General features: G+C 64.3%; 2 protein-coding genes across 2 annotated transcripts in view; one reads left to right on the top strand and one right to left on the bottom strand.

The window, feature by feature from the left end:
- The window catches only part of TRPM5 (transient receptor potential cation channel subfamily M member 5), a 15230-nt gene extending 8029 nt beyond the window's left edge, over positions 1 to 7201 (bottom strand). The window contains 16 exon segments of the mRNA XM_024749214.1: positions 115 to 418; positions 421 to 470; positions 473 to 496; positions 844 to 961; positions 1014 to 1178; positions 1252 to 1554; positions 1818 to 1936; positions 3059 to 3103; positions 3327 to 3547; positions 3629 to 3704; positions 4901 to 5029; positions 5032 to 5089; positions 5854 to 5882; positions 5885 to 6025; positions 6612 to 6924; positions 7085 to 7201. Coding sequence (XP_024604982.1) covers positions 115 to 418; positions 421 to 470; positions 473 to 496; positions 844 to 961; positions 1014 to 1178; positions 1252 to 1554; positions 1818 to 1936; positions 3059 to 3103; positions 3327 to 3547; positions 3629 to 3704; positions 4901 to 5029; positions 5032 to 5089; positions 5854 to 5882; positions 5885 to 6025; positions 6612 to 6924; positions 7085 to 7201 — 2212 coding nt within the window.
- Positions 7202 to 16445: 9244 nt separating this feature from the next.
- Positions 16446 to 20681, top strand: part of KCNQ1 (potassium voltage-gated channel subfamily Q member 1) — a 364926-nt gene continuing 360690 nt past the window's right edge. Inside the window, exons 1-4 of the mRNA XM_024749215.1 lie at positions 16446 to 16728; positions 16867 to 17000; positions 20096 to 20222; positions 20493 to 20661. Coding sequence (XP_024604983.1) covers positions 16446 to 16728; positions 16867 to 17000; positions 20096 to 20222; positions 20493 to 20661 — 713 coding nt within the window. The remainder of the gene's footprint in view (positions 16729 to 16866; positions 17001 to 20095; positions 20223 to 20492; positions 20662 to 20681) is intronic.

Here is a 20681-nt window from a genome sequence, read left to right on the forward strand (position 1 = left end):
CCACCCGCCCCCCCCTCCACACCTCTGCCCTGCTGTGCCCGCAGCAGGCCTGCCCTTCCAGGTTCAGCGGGAGCACCACCCCTCCCAGCCCTGGCTCCTAGAGTTCCCTGGAGCCTCCATCCTGCTGGGGAAGGAAGACCCTCCGACGGGGGAGGCCCGGCTCGGGGGTCCAGGAGGGCTGAGCTGAGGAAGCGGGGTTTCTTCCGAGACCGGAGGTAGAGAAAGGGCTGGACGTGGGGGGAGTGGCCAGCTGAGGGAGCCCCCCACCCCCATGGCCGGGACACAGGCTGGGGGAGGCATGTGAGGGGGGTCGGCTGGGCCACCTCCTGTCTGCCCAGCCCCTCGCCCCACAGCCCTCCCCGGGGCTCACCTGCACCCCGTCGTGGGCAGAGAAGGCCTCGGTGTCGGCCTCGGTGGCCACAGGTGCAGACACATGGCCCTGCTGTATGAGCGGCTCCGGTGCACCAGCTGTTACGGTAGCACTCGGAGAAGAGGTCTGCCCAAGGGCGCGGCCGCTGCCACGATGCCCAGGCTCGGCCCGCCTGCCCTCCTCCTTTGGCCGGCCCTCTGCCCTGTGCCTGCCTCCCAGGGGGCTGGTGAAGCCCAGGAGAGGCCTGCCACGCGGAGGCTGCCCATCCTGGCCCGGCCTGCCTGTCGGGATCGTGGGGGCCTCCCTCTCCCCGAGTGTCTCTGCCTGCCTGGCCGCAAGGCCCAGCTGGCCCGAGCCTTGGAGCTGCGTCCTCGTCAGCCATGTACCCGTCTGTCCCCATTAGGATTTTAGGGGGAGCCCAGTGGCCCCGAGGAGCACGGGGTCACTGCAGCCCCACTGCCTCGGCTGCTCACCCAGGGCCAGCTGCTCGTACTTGGCCTCACGCAGGGTGCGGCCCACCTCGGCCCCCGTCTCCAGGTGGGACACCTCTTTGAGGATCTTGCAGGCGGCCAGAGCGACTGCCACGCCCTCCTGGGAGGCCAGGTCGGAGGATGCGGCTGCCTCCCCGCCCCTCCCCAGGGACCCGGCCCCTCCCCGGAGTCCTCACTGTGGCCCAGAAGTAGGTAGCCATCTCGTGGCGGTTCTGCAGCGCCGCCCACAGGAACAGGTCTCTCCCGGGGTTCTCGCTCCTCTGGTTCAGGTCCAGCAGCCCCTTCTGGCCCGTGGGCTGCCAGACCGGGCCCTGCTCCTGGAGGACAGGGGTGTCAGCCCACAGCCGCGGCCCCGCCGGCGCCCCCTCCTGCCGCCCGCTCACAGCTCACCGCCTGGTAGAACCCACGGCAGGCGTCGTGCAGGAAGTCCCTGAACACCCGCGACACCTCGTGCAGGGAGAAGGCGGGCGGCTCCCGGGCCTGCTGGGCGCCCAGCCCGGCCCACGTCAGCCGGCCTTCCTCGTGCTTGCGCTGCAGCAGGAAGAAGAGCAGGCTCTTGGGGGGCACCGAGCGGTAGAGCTGCTGCAGCCGCCCGTACGTCAGAAGTTCGGCGCCACTGTCCACGAAGAGGCGCACGAACTCAGGCTTGCTGCTCACCAGCGCGTCCATCATCACCTCCTCCAGGTCGTGGGACTGGGCAGAGAGCGAGAGGGAGCCGGTGGGGCGGGCGTGGGGACCCTCGGCAAGGCCCCCGCCTGTCCCACTGCGCCGGGTGGCCCACACCCGCCGCAGTTCAGCCCATCCTGCCTTGGGGGGCAGACGAGTGAGGCAGCAGCGGGAGGTGCCCCAGTCGCCCCTGGCCCGCGCAGCCACAGCTGGGCCAGGATGGACCCGGACACCACCTGCCCCAGCCCTCCACGCGTCCCCGCCCGGATCTGGCCACAGTCGGGCGGCACCTTCCACTGCACGTCCCTGTTGAAGATCTCGCCCCTGGCGATGTCCGCGCGGTCCCAGGCCACGGGCAGCTTCAGCTCATCCGGGTAGTCCTGCGCCTCCTGGCTGCGGCTCTTGTGGGCTGCACGCGGAGGAGGGGGGGGGCGGAGGGCGAACCTAGGCGCCGGCAGAGCCCCTGGGCACAGGGTCCCTCAAGGTGACTCTCCTAGACGCACAGCCGTGGGACTGGTGCTCTGGTTCGCTCCACACCCTCTAGATTCACAAGACATCCCAAGACCCCCAGGAGCCAATGCTGGGAGCGCCAGGACCCCAAGGGGACCCCAGGGGTGAACGGAAGAGCAGGGAGCCGGCAGCCTGTCTGGAGGAGACTCCCCTCCCTCGAGGGTGTCCCGGCCCCCTGACCCGCACAGCCCCTCCCTGCCTGGGCCTGTGTCCCCCACCAGTGGTCAGCCCCTCCACAGGTGTTTATGTCCAAGAAGAAGCACATCAGGTGACAGCCAGAAAGTGGAGACAACCCGAGTGTCCATCAACAGAGGCACAGAGAAACAAAATGTGGAATATTACTCCACCCGAAAAAGGAGTGAAGCCCGACACAGGCTACAACGTGGACAACCCCCAAAACGTCGTGCTCAGCGAAGGAAAGACGCCAGTGGCCACGCAGTGTGCGATCCCATGGAAATGCCACAAGTAGGCAAATCCCTAGACACGGCAGATTCGGGGTTGCGGGGGGCTGGGGGAAATCGGGGTGACTAGCAGGGCTCTCCTGGGTGGTGGAAACGTTCTGGAATCAGTAGTAACAGTGTACAACCGTATGAAGGCGCTACGGCTCCCTGAATTAATTGAACACGTTCGTTTTTGAAATTGTGATAAAATATAGTAACATAAAACTTGCCAAAGGCAGGGCTTTCTACGGATTTGCACGGAGGCCTTGGTAGGCTCTGTATTCCTCCAGTTTTGTTACACGCGCTGCCCCCGCCGAAGCGAGCCGTGACCGGTGCACACGCCCACACGCTAGCACGCTCGCTCACACGCCCACACGCCCACACGCCCACACACACAGCAGAGTGCAGCCGTGCCAGGGGTCCCTCCCGGCCACTGACAGCCCCCAGGCGGCGGCCTTGCCCCTGGAGGCCGAGACCCAGGACGGGGCAGGGCCGGGAGCCGCCCCTTACCAGGCTGGCCAGCCATCTGCCTCTGCCCGGTGCCCTCCGCAGGCCTCCCAGCGGGCGCGGCCAGGCCTCACCTTTCACCAGCGCCTTGAGGATGGACAAAGGCCCCGAGCTGGCGCCTCGGGCCGGGCACGTGGTATACGACCCCACATCCCCCCGTGAGAATGCCAGCCCTCTGCCCGCTGGGCCCAGGGCAGCCCCACCCACAGACTGAGGCTCCGCCCCCAGGCGTGAGGGCCTGAAGCAGGGGTGAGCTCGGGAAGGTGGGGTAGCTTTGCAGCCAGAGGGGCCGGGCATGGGCACTGCAGGGGGCGGGGTCCGGGGCAGGGACCAGCGCTTGGCCCTCCTGACTGCGGTCTTGGCCGGTGCATACCAGTTCTGTCCAGTGCACGATGTCCTCCCAGGAGAAGTTCTCACTGGGAAACTTCTCTCTAAACTGCTTCTCGGCCACCTGGGGCACCAGGAGGTGGGGCTGGTTCATCAGGGCAGCAAGCATGTCGGCGATGCCCCCCGAGCCCGCCAGGATCAGCCACGGGCCGGCGTGCTCCACGGCCCTGGAAATCCTGTGAGGTGGGCAGGGAGGGCCAGCAGGCCGAGTCAACTCCAGGTCCATCCCTGCCCTGGCAGGGGGCCCCGGCCCCCACCTGCCGCCCCTGCCTACCTCCAGGGTGCTGGGGTCACTGTTGACCAGCAGACAGAGGACGGGGATCTCGATGCTGCTGGAGCAGGCGCAGCACGAGGGCCACCCAGGTGCCCGGGCGAGCAGAGGGCCTGGGACCCTCCCCATGGGGTGACCACCACGGCCTCAGACCATCAACTTGCCACATTTTCTGGGCAAGCTCCAGCCAAGAGGCTTTTTCTAGAGAAGTGCGGGCTCCAGGCTGCCCCGTCACCCGGGGAAAGGATGCCAGCTCCGCACCTCACTATGCGATGTGGCCGCTTCGTGGCTATTTAAACCTCAAGTTGAATATTCAGTCCCTGGCTGCACCAGCCACATTCCGAGGGCCTGGCATCTCCCTGCATCAGAGCAGAAAGCTCTATCGACCACCAGGTCATCCGAGGCCCACGGAGCACGTCGAAGAGGTAAAGGAGGGGCGCTGGTCAGATTTTTCCCCAAACAAACCAGAAATGAGACTTCTGAAGGTGAAACCTCAGAGAAGCCTGGACCTGCTGGGTAGGCTGTGTGGGAGGAGCCCGGCAAACTGCTGGGAGGACTCCAGGCAGGCGGGATGGTCCCCCCCACCCCACCCCCAGCAGGGGCCCCTCTAACTCCTAAGACGCCTCCTGAATGAATGTGGGGGATGCTCGGGTTGCGTGGGCTGCCAGGCGTCAGGAGCACAGAGCTCAGCGCTGCACCCACGTGGTGATGGTTTAAACACAGCTTCAGTTGTGTTTTCATTCAAGGGTGCTCAGTTGGCAGACGCTTCAGGTTGCTTACACGTATTGTAGGCAATTATACGTATCTTGTTTATAAATGTTAGTCATGCACTAGCGTTAGCAAATCCAGCTTTCGAACCCGCCACTGGCCGCAGCGGTGCCCAGGCCTCGGACAACACTGCCCCCTGGTGGCACCTTACGTCGGGCCAGTGGCGGGAAATAGGCTTCTTAAAACTTGGAAATCTCTTTTTCTTTCCAAAGCTCGGAGCCCACCCACAACCAGAGCCTCTAGCCAGGGGACCCCCACTGGAAATCGACCTACAGCCACTCCCCACAGCTGTGTCCCCTGCCGCCGTGGCTGGCAGCCCCCCCCACCCAGGTCTTCCCAGTGGCCTGAGTCTCACCACTCTGGCATGCTTTGTGCCTTCAGCCGGGAATGCCCTTCCCTGCCCGTCCTGGTGGTCCTTCCAGCCCCGTCCACACGCTGTGACCACCCCCATCCCGTGTTCCCTGGCAGCCTCCCTGGGCACCCTGACAGGCCTCACCCCCGTCGCCGGTCCTTTGCTCCGAGATGTGCTTCTCCAGCCTCAGCCGCAGCTCTGCGGGCTCGCTGACCTTCCCAGGGGTGCCCGGGTCCACCAGGATGAAGTGGGAGTGGTTGTTTTCCGGGGGCAGAGGGGGCCCTGGTTGCCACCATCGTCCATGGGGTAGTGGACAGGGCTGTCCTCCTGGGTCCCCCATGCACATCAATGAGGCCTGGGCAAGGCTTCTGTCCAGGGCCCCCGCCCTCCAGATGGAGGGAGGGCTGGCTGCTGTTTCGGGGGGCCCAGAAGCAGGCACAGGGAGGGGACCCTCTAGACAGAGCCCAGCGCTGGGGGGAGCTTCTCTCACAGGGCTGCCTGGGCCTCCTTTGGACCTGCCTCAGACCCCTCCCCCAGGGTGGGAGCAGAGGCCACTTGCCCAGTGTCACCCAAACTTGCGGGGCGGTGGCCAAGCCAGGCATTTGGGCACCGATTTGGGTGGGATCCTTGGAGCCCAGGTCCCCATGCCAGGTTTGTGTGGGCTGGGAGTCTGGCAGCCCCTCCCCATGCCGTTCCCTGGGCGATGCTGCCACCTGCTGGCCACATGCTGGGCACGCGGCTCCCAGCTCCCCCTCTGGCCCCTCCCCTTCACCCCCCTCCCGCTTCCTGCCTTCCCCCCTTCTGCCCTCCCCCTCCCCTGGCTCTGAGTCACTTCACCACCTCAGTCGTTCAGAGCAGCCTCGCTCCCCCCACCACGCCCAGGCCCGTGAGCCCCCGAGGTCAGGGGCTGGTCTGTCCACTGCTGGCCTGTCCACTGTGGGGAGACTCAGTCACAGGTGGAGGGCTGCGGTCAGCTGCGAGGCTGCCTTGGTGGCCTCCATAAGGCATGCCCTCCTGCCCTGGGGGGTGGCCGATATTCGGGGGCCTCCCAGGCCCACCGTGTCCCAAGGCCACAGTGCCCCGAGCCCGACACTCACCTGGGCGTCGTCCAGAAGTGACAGTGCAGTACGCGGCCCAGTGAGGCAATGCCGATGGCCACCACGTGGGCCTTGGTGGACGTGCTGGCCAGTGAGTGGTCACACACAGCCTGTCCGACGTACCGGGCAAGGCCCACACGGAGTGCACTGGTCAGGATCCAGGCACCTGCAGACCTGGGAGTCACTGCGCCCAGCGGCCCCAGGGCTCCCTCCTGCCTTTGGGGCATCTGCTGGGAGCTGTCCCCGCCAGACGCCATCTGGACAGAACAGGCCATGACTCTGTCCCATGGCCTGTGCTGGGCCAGAACCCAGGAAGTTCTTTCCAGATTACAAAGCCCTCAGCCCAGTGGGTGCACAGACCGGGCTTTTTGTCTTTTCTACAATCAATCATTTCTGGGGTGAAGGAGACCAGAGACACCACGTCCTTGACTGGGTTTTCTGAAGGCCCAGCCGGCCTGAAAATAAAGCCCAGAAGTTTGATTCTGACCCCAGCGACTGGCCAGATTCCTCCCCCGAGGGAAGCAGAGGGGGCGAAGGGGGCCCGCCCACGGGCAGCGGGCTGTGGAAGCTGGCGCTGCCCCCGGGCGTCTCGCTGAGGCCTGTGGGCCCCGCAGGGTGTCTGGACCCTCCTGGGGAAGAGGCCCCTCTGCTGCGTCCCCGGGGCTGCTCCCACTGCCACCGTGGCACTGTCGGGGAAGGGTGGCCGTGGGGTTAGCGGGCTGCGGGGCCGAAGCCCTGGCCCGGGGTCTCACGTGTGCTCTGAGCCGCCTTCACCAGCCCCTTTCACAGGACGTCCCTCAGCCACGGCTTCAGGGCAAAGGGCCGCTCCTCGCCCACCAGCGACATGAGTGTGTTGGGCACGGGGGTACTGAGTATGGGGCTGCTGGGTAAGGGGGCCCCGGGCACAGGGGAGGGCTGGGCTCCACGGATTGGGGGGGGCAGGGTCACAGCCAGAGGCCAGGGGGCTCCCGCAGGCCCCGTCTTGACCTGCTGTGTGACCTGGGCGTCCCCATCCCCTCGGGAGAGGCTGAGGCCGGAGATAGGAGGGTTCTGGACATGCTGTGCCTGGGGATAGGAGGCAGGAGCCAGAGGGCGCTGCCAGCTCCACAGCTGTCTCCGCCTGGGGCTCTGAACAGCCCCCGGGCACCCGCCACCCCCACTGTAGGAGAGCGGGCGCCAGGGCTCAGTGTTGCGGGGAGGACGTGGGGTGCGGGCAGCCTCTCACCTGGCCTCGCTTCTTCCCAGACCCTCCAAATTCGATCTCACCCTGGCACAGGCCCGGCCCCTGTTGGTCGCCAGCACCCCCGTGGCTGCCAGGACGGGAGCCCCCGGCACCCTGCATGGGCCCTGTCTGCAGGGACAGAGCCCACTCCTGAGGGCGTGAGAGGCAAGCGCTTCCCCCTTCCTGCCAGAGGCCGGGGCCGCCTTTGCCAGGGGAGCCCCTCTCCCCAGACGCCGCTCTGGTGGAAATGGGGGGCCACCAAGAGGGTGTCTGCCCTGGTGCCCTTCCCACCGGCCGGCCCTCCTGAAGCCCCACCATGTGGGCTCCATCTCCCCCTTCCCCAGCCCCGCCTCCTGGCCCAACGCCCACCCCCCAGTATGCTCCCACTTGCCCCTCCCTGGGAGTAGCCGGCCGGCCACGCCCCTCGCCACTTCTGCAGAGGCTTTGGCAGGGGGTACCTGGAAACCCCAAAAGGCTCAGTGGAAGTCTTGCAGCCCACCCGCCCCACACCCCTGTCAGCCCGGGACACGGATGGGACTCTGGGTGTGCCTGGTACCCAGGCAGAAAGCAGGTGGAAGGCAAGCAGGTGAGGCCTGTGTACACAGCTCAGGTGCAGGGGGACCTGGGGGGCTGGGCGGGAGCCAGGTGGGCCCAGGAGGCCCAGGGAGGGAAGGCTGTAGCCGTCCCTCGCCCCTCCCACCACCCAGGGACCTTCCCACCAAGCCCTCACCCCTGGCCCAGCGCTGCCCACGTGCCTGGCGGGGTTGGCACATTAGCAGAAACTCGGGAGCCATGCCAGGGTCCCAGGAGAGGCCCGAGTGACAAGGACCTGGGTCCCATCAACCTGCCTGACAGCAAGCACCCCCAGCGCCTCCCGGACCCACTGCCGACGGCTGCCAGCCAGGGCCCAGCCCGGCCCCCCACCACCTGCCCACGGCTCCGCATGGCCCCCACTGCCTGTCTCCAGTGGCTCCTCTACGGGCTCAGCGGGGAGAGCACGCCCGCCGTGCCCCGCCCTTCCAGAGCCTGGGGCCAGAGCACGGGAGGGGCAAAGGTCTTCTCAGAGCCGGTGGGACCCCAGGTCCCAGGAGACCTGAGAGGCCCACCCTGTGAAGCTCCATCTCCTTGGTCGCCCCGTCCATCACGGGTGTCGGCCGCGCCCCGTTCGGCTGGGGTATTTTCTCAGCTTCTCCAGGGTCAGCCCCACCCCCCGGACGGAGGGGGCCCTTTGGGAGAGGAGAATGAATCTCTCGGTAAAATGCTTTCCTACAGCGGCTCCGGTTCTCAAGGCCGGGCCAGCCCTTTGTTTCTTGGAGAGGGGCCACCTGGGTACACAGGAGGGGCCGGTGGAGGGGCACCTGCAGGCATGACATGGTCCTCCCACTGTGTCCCCCAAAATCATGTGTCCAAGCCCTAGTTCCTGGTGCCTGTGAATGCGCCTTTTGTAGAAATGAGCTCTTTGCGGATGTGATCAGTTTAAGACGAGGTCGTTAGGATGGGCCCTCATCCAGTGGCCTGAGTGTCCTTACAAGAAGAGGGAAGAAGCCCAGCGAAGATGGAGGCAGAGAGTGGGGGGATGCGGCCGCAGCCCAGGGACGCCTGGACACCCAGAAGCTGGAAGAGGCGGGCAGGACCCTCCGCTGGAGCCGCTGGAGGGAGCTCGGTGGTGCTGCACCTTGATTTGGGATTCTGGCCTCCAGGGCAGCGAATCAGTTCCCGTTGCTCTCGGCCGCCCATCTGTGGGACTTTGTCCCAGCTGCCCAGGCCGCTCATACAGCCCGTATCTTGTCCCTTCCCCTGTGCCCACACCCAGGCCCTGTCCCCAGACACTAGCCTCCAGTATTAAAAACCCATAATCACCAGCTTGGAAATGCCATATTCAAATCCCACCCCTCTGCGCTCCCTGCTCTGGGGTGGGAAGCAGGAGGGTTTGCATCCGCCCCCGCCCCCCAGGGCTGGGCCTGTTGCTGTTAGTACGAAGAGCCTCTGAGGCCCGGCCTTGCCAAGACACGGAGGGGAGTGGGGAGACCTGCACGCGACCACACAGCTGCGGGGAGGCTAGACCTGGCCTGGGCTTGGGCACCGGCCAACGCTCACCCCGTCGGCACTGCCGCCCTCTGGGTTATAACCGCAGGGGTGTCCCAGGGCGGCTGTAACGAGTGACCACCAACCGGGCGTCTTAAAACAATGGGCGTTGATTCTCTCGTGGTTCTGGAGGCCAGAAATCCCAAAACAAGGTGTCGCAGGGCCAAGCTCCCTCCGGAGGCTCGAGGGGAGGGTCCTTCCTGCCTCTGGCAGCTCTGGGGGCTCCAGGTGTCCCTGGGCTTGTGGCCGCAGCCCTCCAACCTCTGCCTCCGTCTCCAAGTCCCTGTCCAAGCCTCCCTCTCCTTATAAAGACACCGGTCATTGCATGAGGTCCTCCCTACTCCGCTATGACCTCATCGTAACTAACTGCTTTGGCAAAGACCCTCTTTCCAAATAAGGTCACGTTCTGAGGTTCTGGGTGGATATGAATTTGGGGGGACACTCTTCAACCCCAAAGCATGGGCAGCGACATGGGATGTGTTCGCATCATGCGGGGAGGGGGGCGCTGAGCAGGGGCCGGGGGCCTGGCCCCCCTCCCGCCGCTGGACGCACCCCCGGCCCGGGCTGTGTGCGGGGACTGGGCAGCACTGCTATGCTCATAGGCCGAGAGCCTCGGGTTTGCTCCACCAGGGAGGGGGACCTGGAGGGGGCGGCGGGGGGGAGGGTGCTGTGGGGCTCCCCGACCCCTAGCCCACGTCGCCCTTTCCTCACTGACAAGGCAGGGGTCTTCACTGTCCCCGGGGCCACGACCTGCACCCCTCACCCCAGACCCTGAAGGCCTGGGCCCAACCCCTGGCTTCCCAGCCACGGGGGTCCAAGGGGGCATTGGGGTCCTGTGCTGAGAGCTGGGGGGGACACTGGGCCAGACGCCAGGCAAATGGGGCCACCAAACAGCAGCAAGGGCACTGGGGGCTCTCGCTCGGGGGGGGGCAGACGGCCGCCCCTGGTCAGAGGCCACCAGGGAAACGGCCCCAGCGCAGGCAGAGCCGGGTGGCCAGGCCCCGGGGGTCCCAGTCCACCTGGCCCGTCCCGGCTGTGTCACTGGGCAGGCCCCTCACCTGCTCTGCCCCTCTGCTCCTCCCTGAGATGGGAGGAGAGGGCACACAGGGGTCCCACACTCAGCAGGGCGGCGGTCAGCACGGCAGCCCCCGGCCCCCAGTGAGGACACGAGTCTCCCGGGCCAGAAGCGGAGGTCACGGCTCGGGGAGGGGGCAGAGAGGTGCACAGCTGCCCACGCGCTTGTGAGCCCCCCAGCGGGACAGGCACCGGCTCTGAGCCCTGGCTCCCTGAGTCTGGCCCCCAGGGCCGCGGGGCCACCCCCCTGCCCAGACCCACCCTGAGCCCCCCTCGCCTGCAGAGGGACCATCAGGAAGGCCAGGCTCTCCCCAGGCTCCAGATCCCCAGGCTCCAGAGAAGGAGATGGAGACGAGAGGCAGCCTGTGGCCAGGGAGGAGGGTGCCCCCACTCCCGCTCACTGCTGGGGGCTGGCGGCCAGGGCACCTACCTGCTTGCAGACACACGGCTGCTGGTCAAGGAGCGGGTGGAGGTGCCCACAGCCTGGCGCCCGCCCTTTCTCCCCACTGCCACCACGCCCGGCACCTGAGCAGCCAATGCCGTGACCAGCGCCGGGCGCCCCCGATCTCCGCCCCACCCGGCCCACAGGCCTGCTGCGGCCAAAGCCACCGGGCGCAAGGGCCAGCCTTCCCCGGGCCTGACGGGTCCCGTGACCCCCTTGGGCGTGACCAGTCTCCCGGTGCCAAGAGGTGGCCCCGTGTGGGGCTGGCTGCTGCCCCTCCCTCCCTCTGCGGCCTGGGGAGGGGAGGGGACGGCTGTGCCACACCCGTGTCTCCGCCTCCCAAAGGCCCCCAGTTTATCTCTGCAGCAGGTGGGAATGGCCACCTCCAGGGGGTGTGGCCAGCCGTCCTGTGGAGGACGCGTGGGCAGAGACTGGGCCCACAAAGCCGAGAGGCACGGGTGCCCTGTGTGCGCTGTACCAGAGGGTGGCACAGCTGGGCCAGATGTCAGGTGGTCAGCACGGCAGGCTCCGCACAGACACTGTCCCTTCGAGCAAGGGCAGGACAGGGCAGCACGGGGGTGGCCCTGTAGCCCCACAGTCCTGGCTCACACCCTGCCAATCCTTCGGGCTCCTTAACTCTGGGCCTCAGTTTCTCTGAGAAAATGGGGATCTGAGTAGCCCGGCTTCAGGGAGCTTGCGGGTAACACATGAGAACAGACGACACTTCTGTGTGCCCCTTCCCCAGAGACCCCAGGACCCCCTCCCGGGGACCCCTCATCCCCTGAGGTCTGGAATTGGGGGGAGACCCTGTCCAGGCCCTGTGCTCTGGGGCCCCACGTGGCCTCTTATGTCTGGCCCGTTGGCCACCAGGGGGCGCCCCAGGACCGCAGGCTGGTGGAGGTGGCCCTGCCAGTGGAGGCCGCTTTGCCCTGGACACGAGGGCTCCGTCCTGGGCTGGGCACTTCCCATCGATGGGCCTGGAGCCCACCCAGGGAGGAGAGGGGCCGCCTGACGATCCCTCAGGAAAGACTGGATTCCAGATAAGTGGGGCTCCAGGGCAGGGACCCCACAAACCCTCGGGGCCTGAGACCCTGTGGACGAGATTCTGAGGGGGAGATGTAAATCTTGGGATTCCTGGGCGAGGGCCAGCCCCAGCCCAACTGAAAGATCAGCCTGGGTCCACACCCCCTGCTGGCCTGGGGCCTGGCCCCACCGTGGGTCCTGCCAGCGTCAGGGGTATATGCAGAGTGAGGGGATCTCCCCAGAGCCTCCGAGCCTGGGGGCGGGAGGCACACGGTCCTTGGCTGCCTCCCATCCTCTGTTCCAGGCCTGCCGTCTACCCCCGGCCTCCTGGACGCTCCTCTCCGGCCACCCCCAGCCCAGTACCAGGCTGTGCTCCTTCCCTGCCTACAACCCTCCGTGGCTCCCTATTACTCCACAATAACACCCCACCATGAGCCCGCAGCCCTGCCCCGCCCATTGCCCACCTCTCCAGCCGTCTGGCCTCCCCCTTGCCCTCTCGTCCAGCCTCAGAGCCTCCCCTTCTGCCCACCCCCGTCCCCCATACCCGGCATCACTTCCCAGGGAGCCTGACCCTCTGAAGGGACCTTTCATTCACTGGCGTGCTGTCTGTCTGCTTCCTGCCTGGGGTTCCCGGCCACTGAGCCTCCCGGGCCCAGAACAGGAGCTGCTGGGAGGACACACAGTGAGCAAGTGGACGCGGGGTGTGGACGTGCGTCTATGCGGGGAAGCCTTGGGACTGAGGGGCTGCGGCCAGCGTGGGCTGTGTTCGGGCGGGGCGCCACTGAAGGGAGGAGGTGCCCGGGGCCCCCCGCACCCGCTGCCGTTGTTGGGGGGACGTCCCAAGTTCTGCCTTCTGCTCCGTTTCCAGCCGCCTCCACGCCCTGTCCTACAACTGGGTCCAGGGCCGGAGCCACTCGGGACAGGACTGAGTTCACACGACGACGCTTGCTTTGGGGGAGAGGCCACGCCTGGCAGGGCGCATGCCCAGGCCTCTGTCCCTGGGCCCACCGTCTTCTGCCCCCAGCTGAGGCCTGGAAGGGAGGGACATATGCATACGCCCCGCCCCCAACAGAGGCCCCGCCCCCCGCCCCTCCCCGTGCAGGCTGGGTGCCTCGTGGGGCTTAATTTGCAGGAAGACTCAGCCTCCTGAGCCACCTCTGGTCTTTGTCTCCCAGGACAGGAGCCACGACTCAGAGAGGGGCCTGGCTGGCCCTGGGTCTCCCTGCTGGCCTGGGGGCCTCCTCCGACGGGGTGCCTCCCTCGGGTCTGCGTGAGGTCGAGACTCAGGTCCTCGGACAGGAAGCGCCCTGCTCTGGTGCTTGGGGGCGGGGAACGCCACCCTGGCCACTCCTGGTGGGAGAGCGCAGGGCGAGCTCCGCGGGCCAGGCCACCGTCCGCAGCCTCTGGGCTGCCCCGAGCATCCGTGGTGAAGGCTGAGAGCCCGGTGCTTCACCCCCTCTAAGGGTCGTCCACGCCGAGTAGCCCAGACTTGCCCCCGACCTCACTGACCACACACACGCCCAGGTTTCTGGAGCACCCCCCTCACGGGACTTGGGGGACCTGCAGGCCCTCCTTCCCACGGGGACTCCCACAGCTCTGAAGCTGCGCCTCATGGGCCCTCACCGGCCCCACCCACCCCAGCCGTGGCCATTATCCTCCCCCTGCTGCCGTCACAGATGCAGGGAGAGAGGCCGGAGAGGCCCAGCTGGGGCTGAGCTGAGACTCGGGCATGGTCATGGGCCCAGGCTCACGTCCTCTCCCTCCCACCATCCTGTCCCGGAGTTTTTTGGAGTCCAGGAAGGAGACACCCCAGCCCACTCCCCTCTTCCCCTCGGCGCCTGGTGGTAAACGCAGACCTACAAATACAGGAGTGTCTCCTGTCCCACCCGTTACCAAGGAGCAACCGTCCACTTCAGCCCCGAGAGCAGGTGCCACCGTGGAGCGCTGGGCAGGCTGCTGGCCGGCCTGCGTGAGGGGCGGCCCCCGCTGAGTCCCTGGACAGCTGTGGGTCCAGGTCCTGATGGGAAGTGGGGACGGTGATCCCACCGCCTTGCAGGGCCTGTGTGGAAGGGAGAGCACTTGGAACAGAGCCGGCCTTAGAGCTCCCGGCAAGAGTCCCATGCAAGGACCAGTGTGTGCGTGTGCGTGTACACAGTGTGTGTAAGTGTGAGGATACCCCGCGTGTGTGTGTGTGTGTGTGTGTGTGTGTGTGGATGCACAGGCTCTTGCCCTGCAGGTGAGGCTGGAGCACGTGGGCATCGGGCCAGGGGGACCACAGCTCCACCAGGCCTCAGCTGCCCCTCTGTCCCCTTCTTCTTGGCCCCCGAGGAGCCCGAGAGACTGATTCTCCCTCCCTGGGGGTCAGTTAAGTCTCAAACCACAGGCCTCTGTGGACCCCCACCCCATTCTCCCAAGCGCACCATCCACCTGCCTTGCCCTCGACCGTCATGTCACCTGCCAGCTCGTCCAGTCATTCAACACAGATTTGCTGAGCAACATGTAGGCACCAGGACTGTGCTGGGGGTCAGGTGACATGCAGACAATGAACAAAGAAGCAAGTAAGAAGCAAATTTTAAAAAAGAAATGACTAAAATGGTTGTAGAGAAACATAAAGCAGGCAAGAACCTGGATGGAGGATGGATGGATGGTTGGGGGACTTTATTTTTAAATGGTCAAGGGATACCTCATTGGGAAGGTGACATTTGTGCAAATAATTGAAGGAAAGGCAGTTCATCTGGCCATCATCATTCACTTACCCACCCCTATCCATCCACCCATCCATTCACCTGTCCGTCCATCCCTCCATCCACCCATCCATCCATCCATCCACCCATCCAGCCACCCATCCAGCCATCCATCCACCCACCCATCCATCCATCCACCCACCCATCCGTCCATCCATCCATCCCTCCATCCATCCATCCCTCCATATGGTGGCTGGGCGAAGCACACCACCACATGGCACATGAGGTCCTCGTGCGGCTTCTCCAGGGTCTGTGTGTCTCACAGAAAAGCTCACCATCCCCTGCAGGCAGGGCCTGGCCTTCTGCTCCTCTGGCCTCCCCTAAGCAAGGCTGGGAACTCAGTAGGCACCCCATAAACACCGGCAGGTCGGCTGAATCCTTCCTGCCTCTTCCTCCTCCGTGCACCCCTGTTTTGCTGTTGGCCCTTCACCTGGCCTCCCTGCCTCCCTCCCTCCCCGGCCAAACCGGCTCACGTGCCCTCCAAGTCCACTCTTGGCTTAGGCCCTGCATGGGCTCTGGTTCTGCGGGGTGGACAGCATAGCTCCAGAGGGCCAGCCCCGTCGGCCGAAGAGCCAGGTCGGCAGCACCAGCAAGGTGGACAAGGGCCCTGGCTGGGAAACGGCTACCGCGGCCTCACAGGATCAAGTCCAGGTCTCCCACCTCCCTTCTCTCAGCGGCCGGGGACACCCGGCAACTCTCTAGTAAGGAAAAGCTTACTGGCTTATCAGATGACCCAGCAGACACCGCCTGGGCTCCTGGAGTGCACGGCGGCCTGCTGCCCCCAAAGGGTCAGCTGCACGCAGTGGGCGGTGGGCAGGTGCCCTGGGACGGTGGGGAGGTCTCAAGACCCGGTGATCAGAATCGGGGCATGTCGGACCCCGGTCCTCACTCCCCAGGCTACGTGGGCCAGGCACGTGTCCCCAAGGATCCCACAAGGCTCGGAGGTCCCTGACTTCACCCCATCAGGTCACACAGGAAACTGAAGGATCAGTGTGAGTGTCTAAGGGTGCACATTTTCGGGGTGATTTCACCAAAGAGGGCCCCAGATGGTGACGGTGCATCCCTGCAACAGTTGGACTGGCAGGCTGAAATAAACTCAGGTCAATTTCACAAGCCCTGATGCAAATTCCCAGCAAAGATACTACAAGGTGGCCCTGCTGGCTGGAAGCTGACCCGAAACCCCAAACCTGATCTTTCTGCCCAGCGTTACGGCTACTCAGGGCTCCTGTGAAGGTGACCCTACCAGGTGCCAGCTGCCCCGGGGCCTGGTCACTGGGCTTTGGATTCTCGGGCTGGTCCCTAAGACGTCCCCTTGGAAGGGGAGGGGGAGGCTCAGGGGCCAGTGGGAGGGGACCTCGGGGTGCTTGCAGCTCTGGCCACGATGCCCTTCACTGAAGCCGAGCACCTCCACCCCACCGCCCCAGCACACAGCAAGTGCCGGCCCCAAACTTTCCTCTTTTGCTTAATGTGGAGGACAGGCATTGAGCCGCGGAGAGCACCCAGAAGGCCTTCCTGGCGGCTGTCTGGGAACTTGTGAGAACAGGGTGCATGAGACCAGGTTGCGTGCTGTCAGGTGACCTAACCTCAGATCAAAGGAAACACGCGGGCAGTGCCCCGCTCTCTGACCGGGCCGGCTGGACCCGGATCCTGGGCTGGGAGGGGTGAGTGAGGGGACGAGGCTCTGCGGGCAGGGCCCAGCCGAGTGACCCGCAGAGCCAGCCAGCTGGGGCGGAGGCATGGCCCCCGGGGGATGGCTGCCTGCCCCCGATTCTGCCCCCAGCTGGTCTCCCTTCTGAGAGCACTGCTGCCGGCCCCCAGGTCCCATTGCTCTAGGGCTGCCCTTAGGAGCGGGGACGGAGTGTCCCCTTTCCCTGTGTGGTCACAACAAGGCTTGTATGCACACACACACACGGACCACGGACCGCCATACACACATACGCAATACATGTGTGCCCCGTATCCTCCACAACCCGCCCACACACCGTACCGCGCACACATGCACCCGGAGCTGTGCCCCGTGCACGGCCAGCCCTCAGCCTTCCTGGCCTGCCCCCAGAGCGGCACCTGGGGGAGGAGGGCGGGCGCTGACAGCCCTGGGACATCCTGTGGTGCTGGAGCCCCCACTGAGGCAGGCTCAGCTCAGTCTGTCCTGCCCCCTGAGACTGGCTGCGACTTGTCCCCCGTGCCGGCTAACTGGAGCGACCGTCCGACAGCCCACGGCGGCAGAGATGGAGTCAAGTCAGAGCCGGAGGTTGCCCCTCGGCCTCTGTCCTGGAGCGGTGCCCAAGCTTGGGGTCCTCAGTGCCCCCTGCCCGCGAGGGAGGGAGAGGAGTTGGCTAAAACGCAGAGCCCTGGGAGGGTGGGCCTTGCCGCAGAACAGATCACCCCCTGCCACCTGCCCTGCCCTCGTCCCCTAGCTTTCTTCATCTCACTCATCCCCCTGCTGACCCTGGGCCCCACGAAGGCCGGCCTCGCGCACATGGCTCTACGGCCGGGGCGGAGCAGTGCCCGGCGCACGGCGGGCGCTCAGGGGGACGTGGGGAGTGAATGGGTGAGTGGGCAACTCAGCCGTGGGGCTGGAGGTGGCCGCCAGCCAGGAAGCCTCTGGAGGCACAGCCCCGGCCTGGACCCTGACCTCTTGGGGGCTGCACAGCCCGCCCTCCCCGGCCTCAGTTTCCCCCTGTGTTCGTGACGACCTCCGGGCTCCTCCCACGGCTGGCCTGGCATGGGTCTGGGGTGCCGAGGGGTCTTGGCAAAGTGCTGCTGAAGGAAGGCGAGTGTGGTGCTTCCAGAATATTCCGAGGCCCGGAGACAGCCCACGGGCCTGGAAAGCAGGAAGGCGGCCCCCCGGTCCACGCACGTCCAGGTAGATCCATCTGCCTGTGCGTCCAGGACCCCAGGGTGTGACGGGAGCATCCCGAGTGACCGAGGGGCAGGTCCTGGGGACGGAGGGGGTTTTCCCGGGGGGCGGGGGCCTGGAGGGCAGCCGGGGAGCCAGTGACTGGGTCAGGCCCACTTCCCACCTTTGAGCAGAGGCCCTGGAGGCCCTTCGGCTTGGGCTTCCTACTCCTGTGTGCTGGCCCTGCCCCCCCGACCCCCCGCCAGCCCTCTGCCCTCATCCTGGGCCCTTCCTCACTGGAGCCCCAGCCCCACTTCACTGCACCTGGCTTCACTCCCCCAACCCAGCTCTCCCATCCTCCCCCGGGCCCCCCCACCAGCTCCTTTGAGCTTTCAGGGAACTTGCAGCGACCCCTTGTCGTCTGGCCTCCCATTCATGGCCAGGACCCCCAGAGCTGGCTCCTGCACGGCTCAGCCCCTGAACCTCCCGGTGCTTGGGCGGCTACATATCATAATTTTTAAAATACAGAGACTTACACAAAAGTAAAGCACACGGTATCAAAACTGTATCCGCCAGCTGGCTGAACAATGACCACTTCGGAGCAGGTCGGTTGAATCTCCACCCCAGCCACTGCCCCTCCCTGCTGATTCTTTCCAAGCAATGCCCCACAGTCGCATCATCCATCCGGAAACACTTCAGTACATACCTACGGCACGTGCGGCCTCTTGTTACCCTGCAGTTCAGTGCGTACAGAGGAGGCAGGACAAATGCTTGACTCTGTCCTCTTTCAATTTATTTTACTCCTTTTCAGAAAAATGAGCCCTAGCCTCCGACAACGGGCCGGTGAAGACTTTTCAGTATCATTTTGAATGAATGGATAAAGATGTTTGGTACGTTCTAATCCACGCTTCTTTTTGGATGCAACAACTTTTCAGTGGACAGAGCTAGAAAGTATTCCTGTTTTAAGAAAACAGCTGAGGAGTTTATGCTAATATTCCCAATTCAAATTTAAGGATTGATTTGCCCTTTGATTTTATATTTGTATCTCTTTTCTCTTGTCCTGAAAATCCAGGTTCCTAAGAAATTTAACGTGATATATATATATATGTGACACATATTACACGTATGTATCATTTCAAGGCAACAATACCGATGTCAGTACTAATGATATGACCCTTTGGGTTCCTTTTGTCCTCTGAGTGTTAGTGATAACATTGATAACATTGTGAGCTGTACCAAAGCACGGTTCAGCTAACGGAGGGACGTCCCGGCTGTTTCTAGCCTTTTGCTAATACAAATAATGTCGTAACAAGTAGCCTTATGTGTATCTTATCTTCTATATTCCCCACGTGTCTTTGGGCCACTTCCTGGAAGTGGAACTAACAAGCCAGGCTAAATGCTACGAGTGCTTTTCCTAATGCCACCAGGACCCCCTCCCCACTGACGATGTGCCAAGAACACCTGCTTTCCCTCGGCCCTGCCCATGGAGACTGCGGTCCAACGTCTGGAGTTTCGCCAATCAGATAGGTGAGCAATGGTCTCTCAGTGTACTTTCAGATTTGCATTTTTCTTGTTGAGCATTTTTTCCTAAGTGTAAAGATCATGAATCCCTTGACCCGTGAGCTGTTCGTGCCTTTCGCCCGCTTGTCCGCAGGGTCGTCTATCATTTTCTTCTCAGTTTTAGATGTTCTTTATGTACCAGTGCTATTCATCCTTTGCCCGTGCAAATTCTTGTTCCAGTTCCTCACTTGTCTGTTTTGTTGATTTCAGCTATTGTCTCCGGATTTCAGCCACAGCTGGAGACGTTCTCCCCACCTAGAGTTTGTTGAGAAACTCACCCATACTTTCTTGTAGAACCTATGTGGCTTCATTTCAGCGTTCACATTGAAGCCCCTGATCCACTCGAAATTTACTCCTGTGTGTTGTGTGCAAGATGGATCAACGCTTTGTGTGCAAGATGGATCAACGCTTTGTGTGCAAGATGGATCAACGCTTTGTGTGCAAGATGATGGATCAACGCTTTTCTTCTTTCTCTTTGACGCTCCAGTTGTGTGTTGGCACTGCCTACTAAAAGTTCTTCTTCCTCCTGCTGACTGGGGTGTGGATGTGCCGACACTTCATTCACGCGTGCCTTCGTTCAGAAAGTATCGACTGAATGCCTGCAGGTGCCCTGGCTGTCCCCCAGGCCCTGCGGAGGCGGACTCCCCACCTCCTTCTGGCTTTCCGCCCATTTGTATCCTAAGTGATGCGCTTCCCAGCAAGGTTCCATTGCCTCAGCCGCCGAGTCTCCACAGTGCCTGGTACAGGTTGGGACCCACTTCATTCGTTCTTTCCGCACGTACCAACTGTGCCGGCTCTGTACGGGCACCACCCGAGGTGTGGGGAGTCAGGGCTGAAGGGCCGCGCTGCACTCGGTCCAACAACAAGAGCTGACTTTCTGATAAGGGAGTACGTGCAATAGATCAGCCCAGGGTGCTCAGTCAAGACCTGGGACGTGTCTCCTAGGTTATGGGTCCCTGAGGTGGCAGGCAGTTATCCCCCTGCCCAGGGCAATGTCTTGAGAGAGGCCAGTTTTTTTCTGCTCGACACCCTTTCTCCAACCTGATGTCAGGTCGTTGTGCAGGGACCCAAATGCCAGTGCAGGGTAGGGGACCCGTGCAGTCCTTCTGACCCTGTCACCCACCTCTACATCACCCCCACCCAGGGAAACCTACGGGACACAGCATCAGCCCTGTCCAGAGGGTAAGGAGGACAAAGCCTCTCCCCTGACCTGCCCAGGCAGCCCCTCCTGCCGCGCCCCTCTCCAGACCCCCGAGGCATCGCCTCCTGGAACCCCCTCATCCTCCCCACGCACACGGCTCCCCATTGGGCCAGCCCTGGCCGACGATGGCCCCGATGGCCCTGTCTGGCCTCCAGAGTCCGACGGCCCTATGGGTACCAACCCGACCACACTCTCTGCCCGCAGCACGCGCGCTCGCTCGGGCGCTCGGGCACCCAGGGGGCGCTCGGATTTTTCGCGGGGCTAACCGCCATCCTCCTAACGTGCCCCGCCTCCCCCCTTCACTCCCACCGTCTTCTGAGTAACTCAGAGGGGGTGAAGCGGCTGTCTGCGCCCCACCCCGTCCTCCTGCCCGGGCAGTTCGTGGTCCCTGCACCTGCTGACCCCGCGCCTTCCTTCCTGACTTGGCTGGGGGCTTCTTGCAGGCCTAGCAGGTGGGCTTGGGGAGGGCGAGCACGTGGGCGTAGGCGGGGCGGAGCGAGGAGCGCAGAATGGGGCGGACCGAGCAGATGGGGCGGGCGGGGCCAAGAAGGTGAAGGCTAAAGGGGCGGACCCAACAGGTGGGCGCCGACGGGGGAGGGACCGACCAAGCAGGTGAGCGCAGGGAGGGCTCA

Source organism: Neophocaena asiaeorientalis, unplaced genomic scaffold (assembly GCF_003031525.2).
Source record: "Neophocaena asiaeorientalis asiaeorientalis breed wild unplaced genomic scaffold, Neophocaena_asiaeorientalis_V1.1 scaffold43, whole genome shotgun sequence".
In the NCBI taxonomy this organism is placed as follows: Eukaryota; Metazoa; Chordata; class Mammalia; order Artiodactyla; family Phocoenidae; genus Neophocaena; species Neophocaena asiaeorientalis.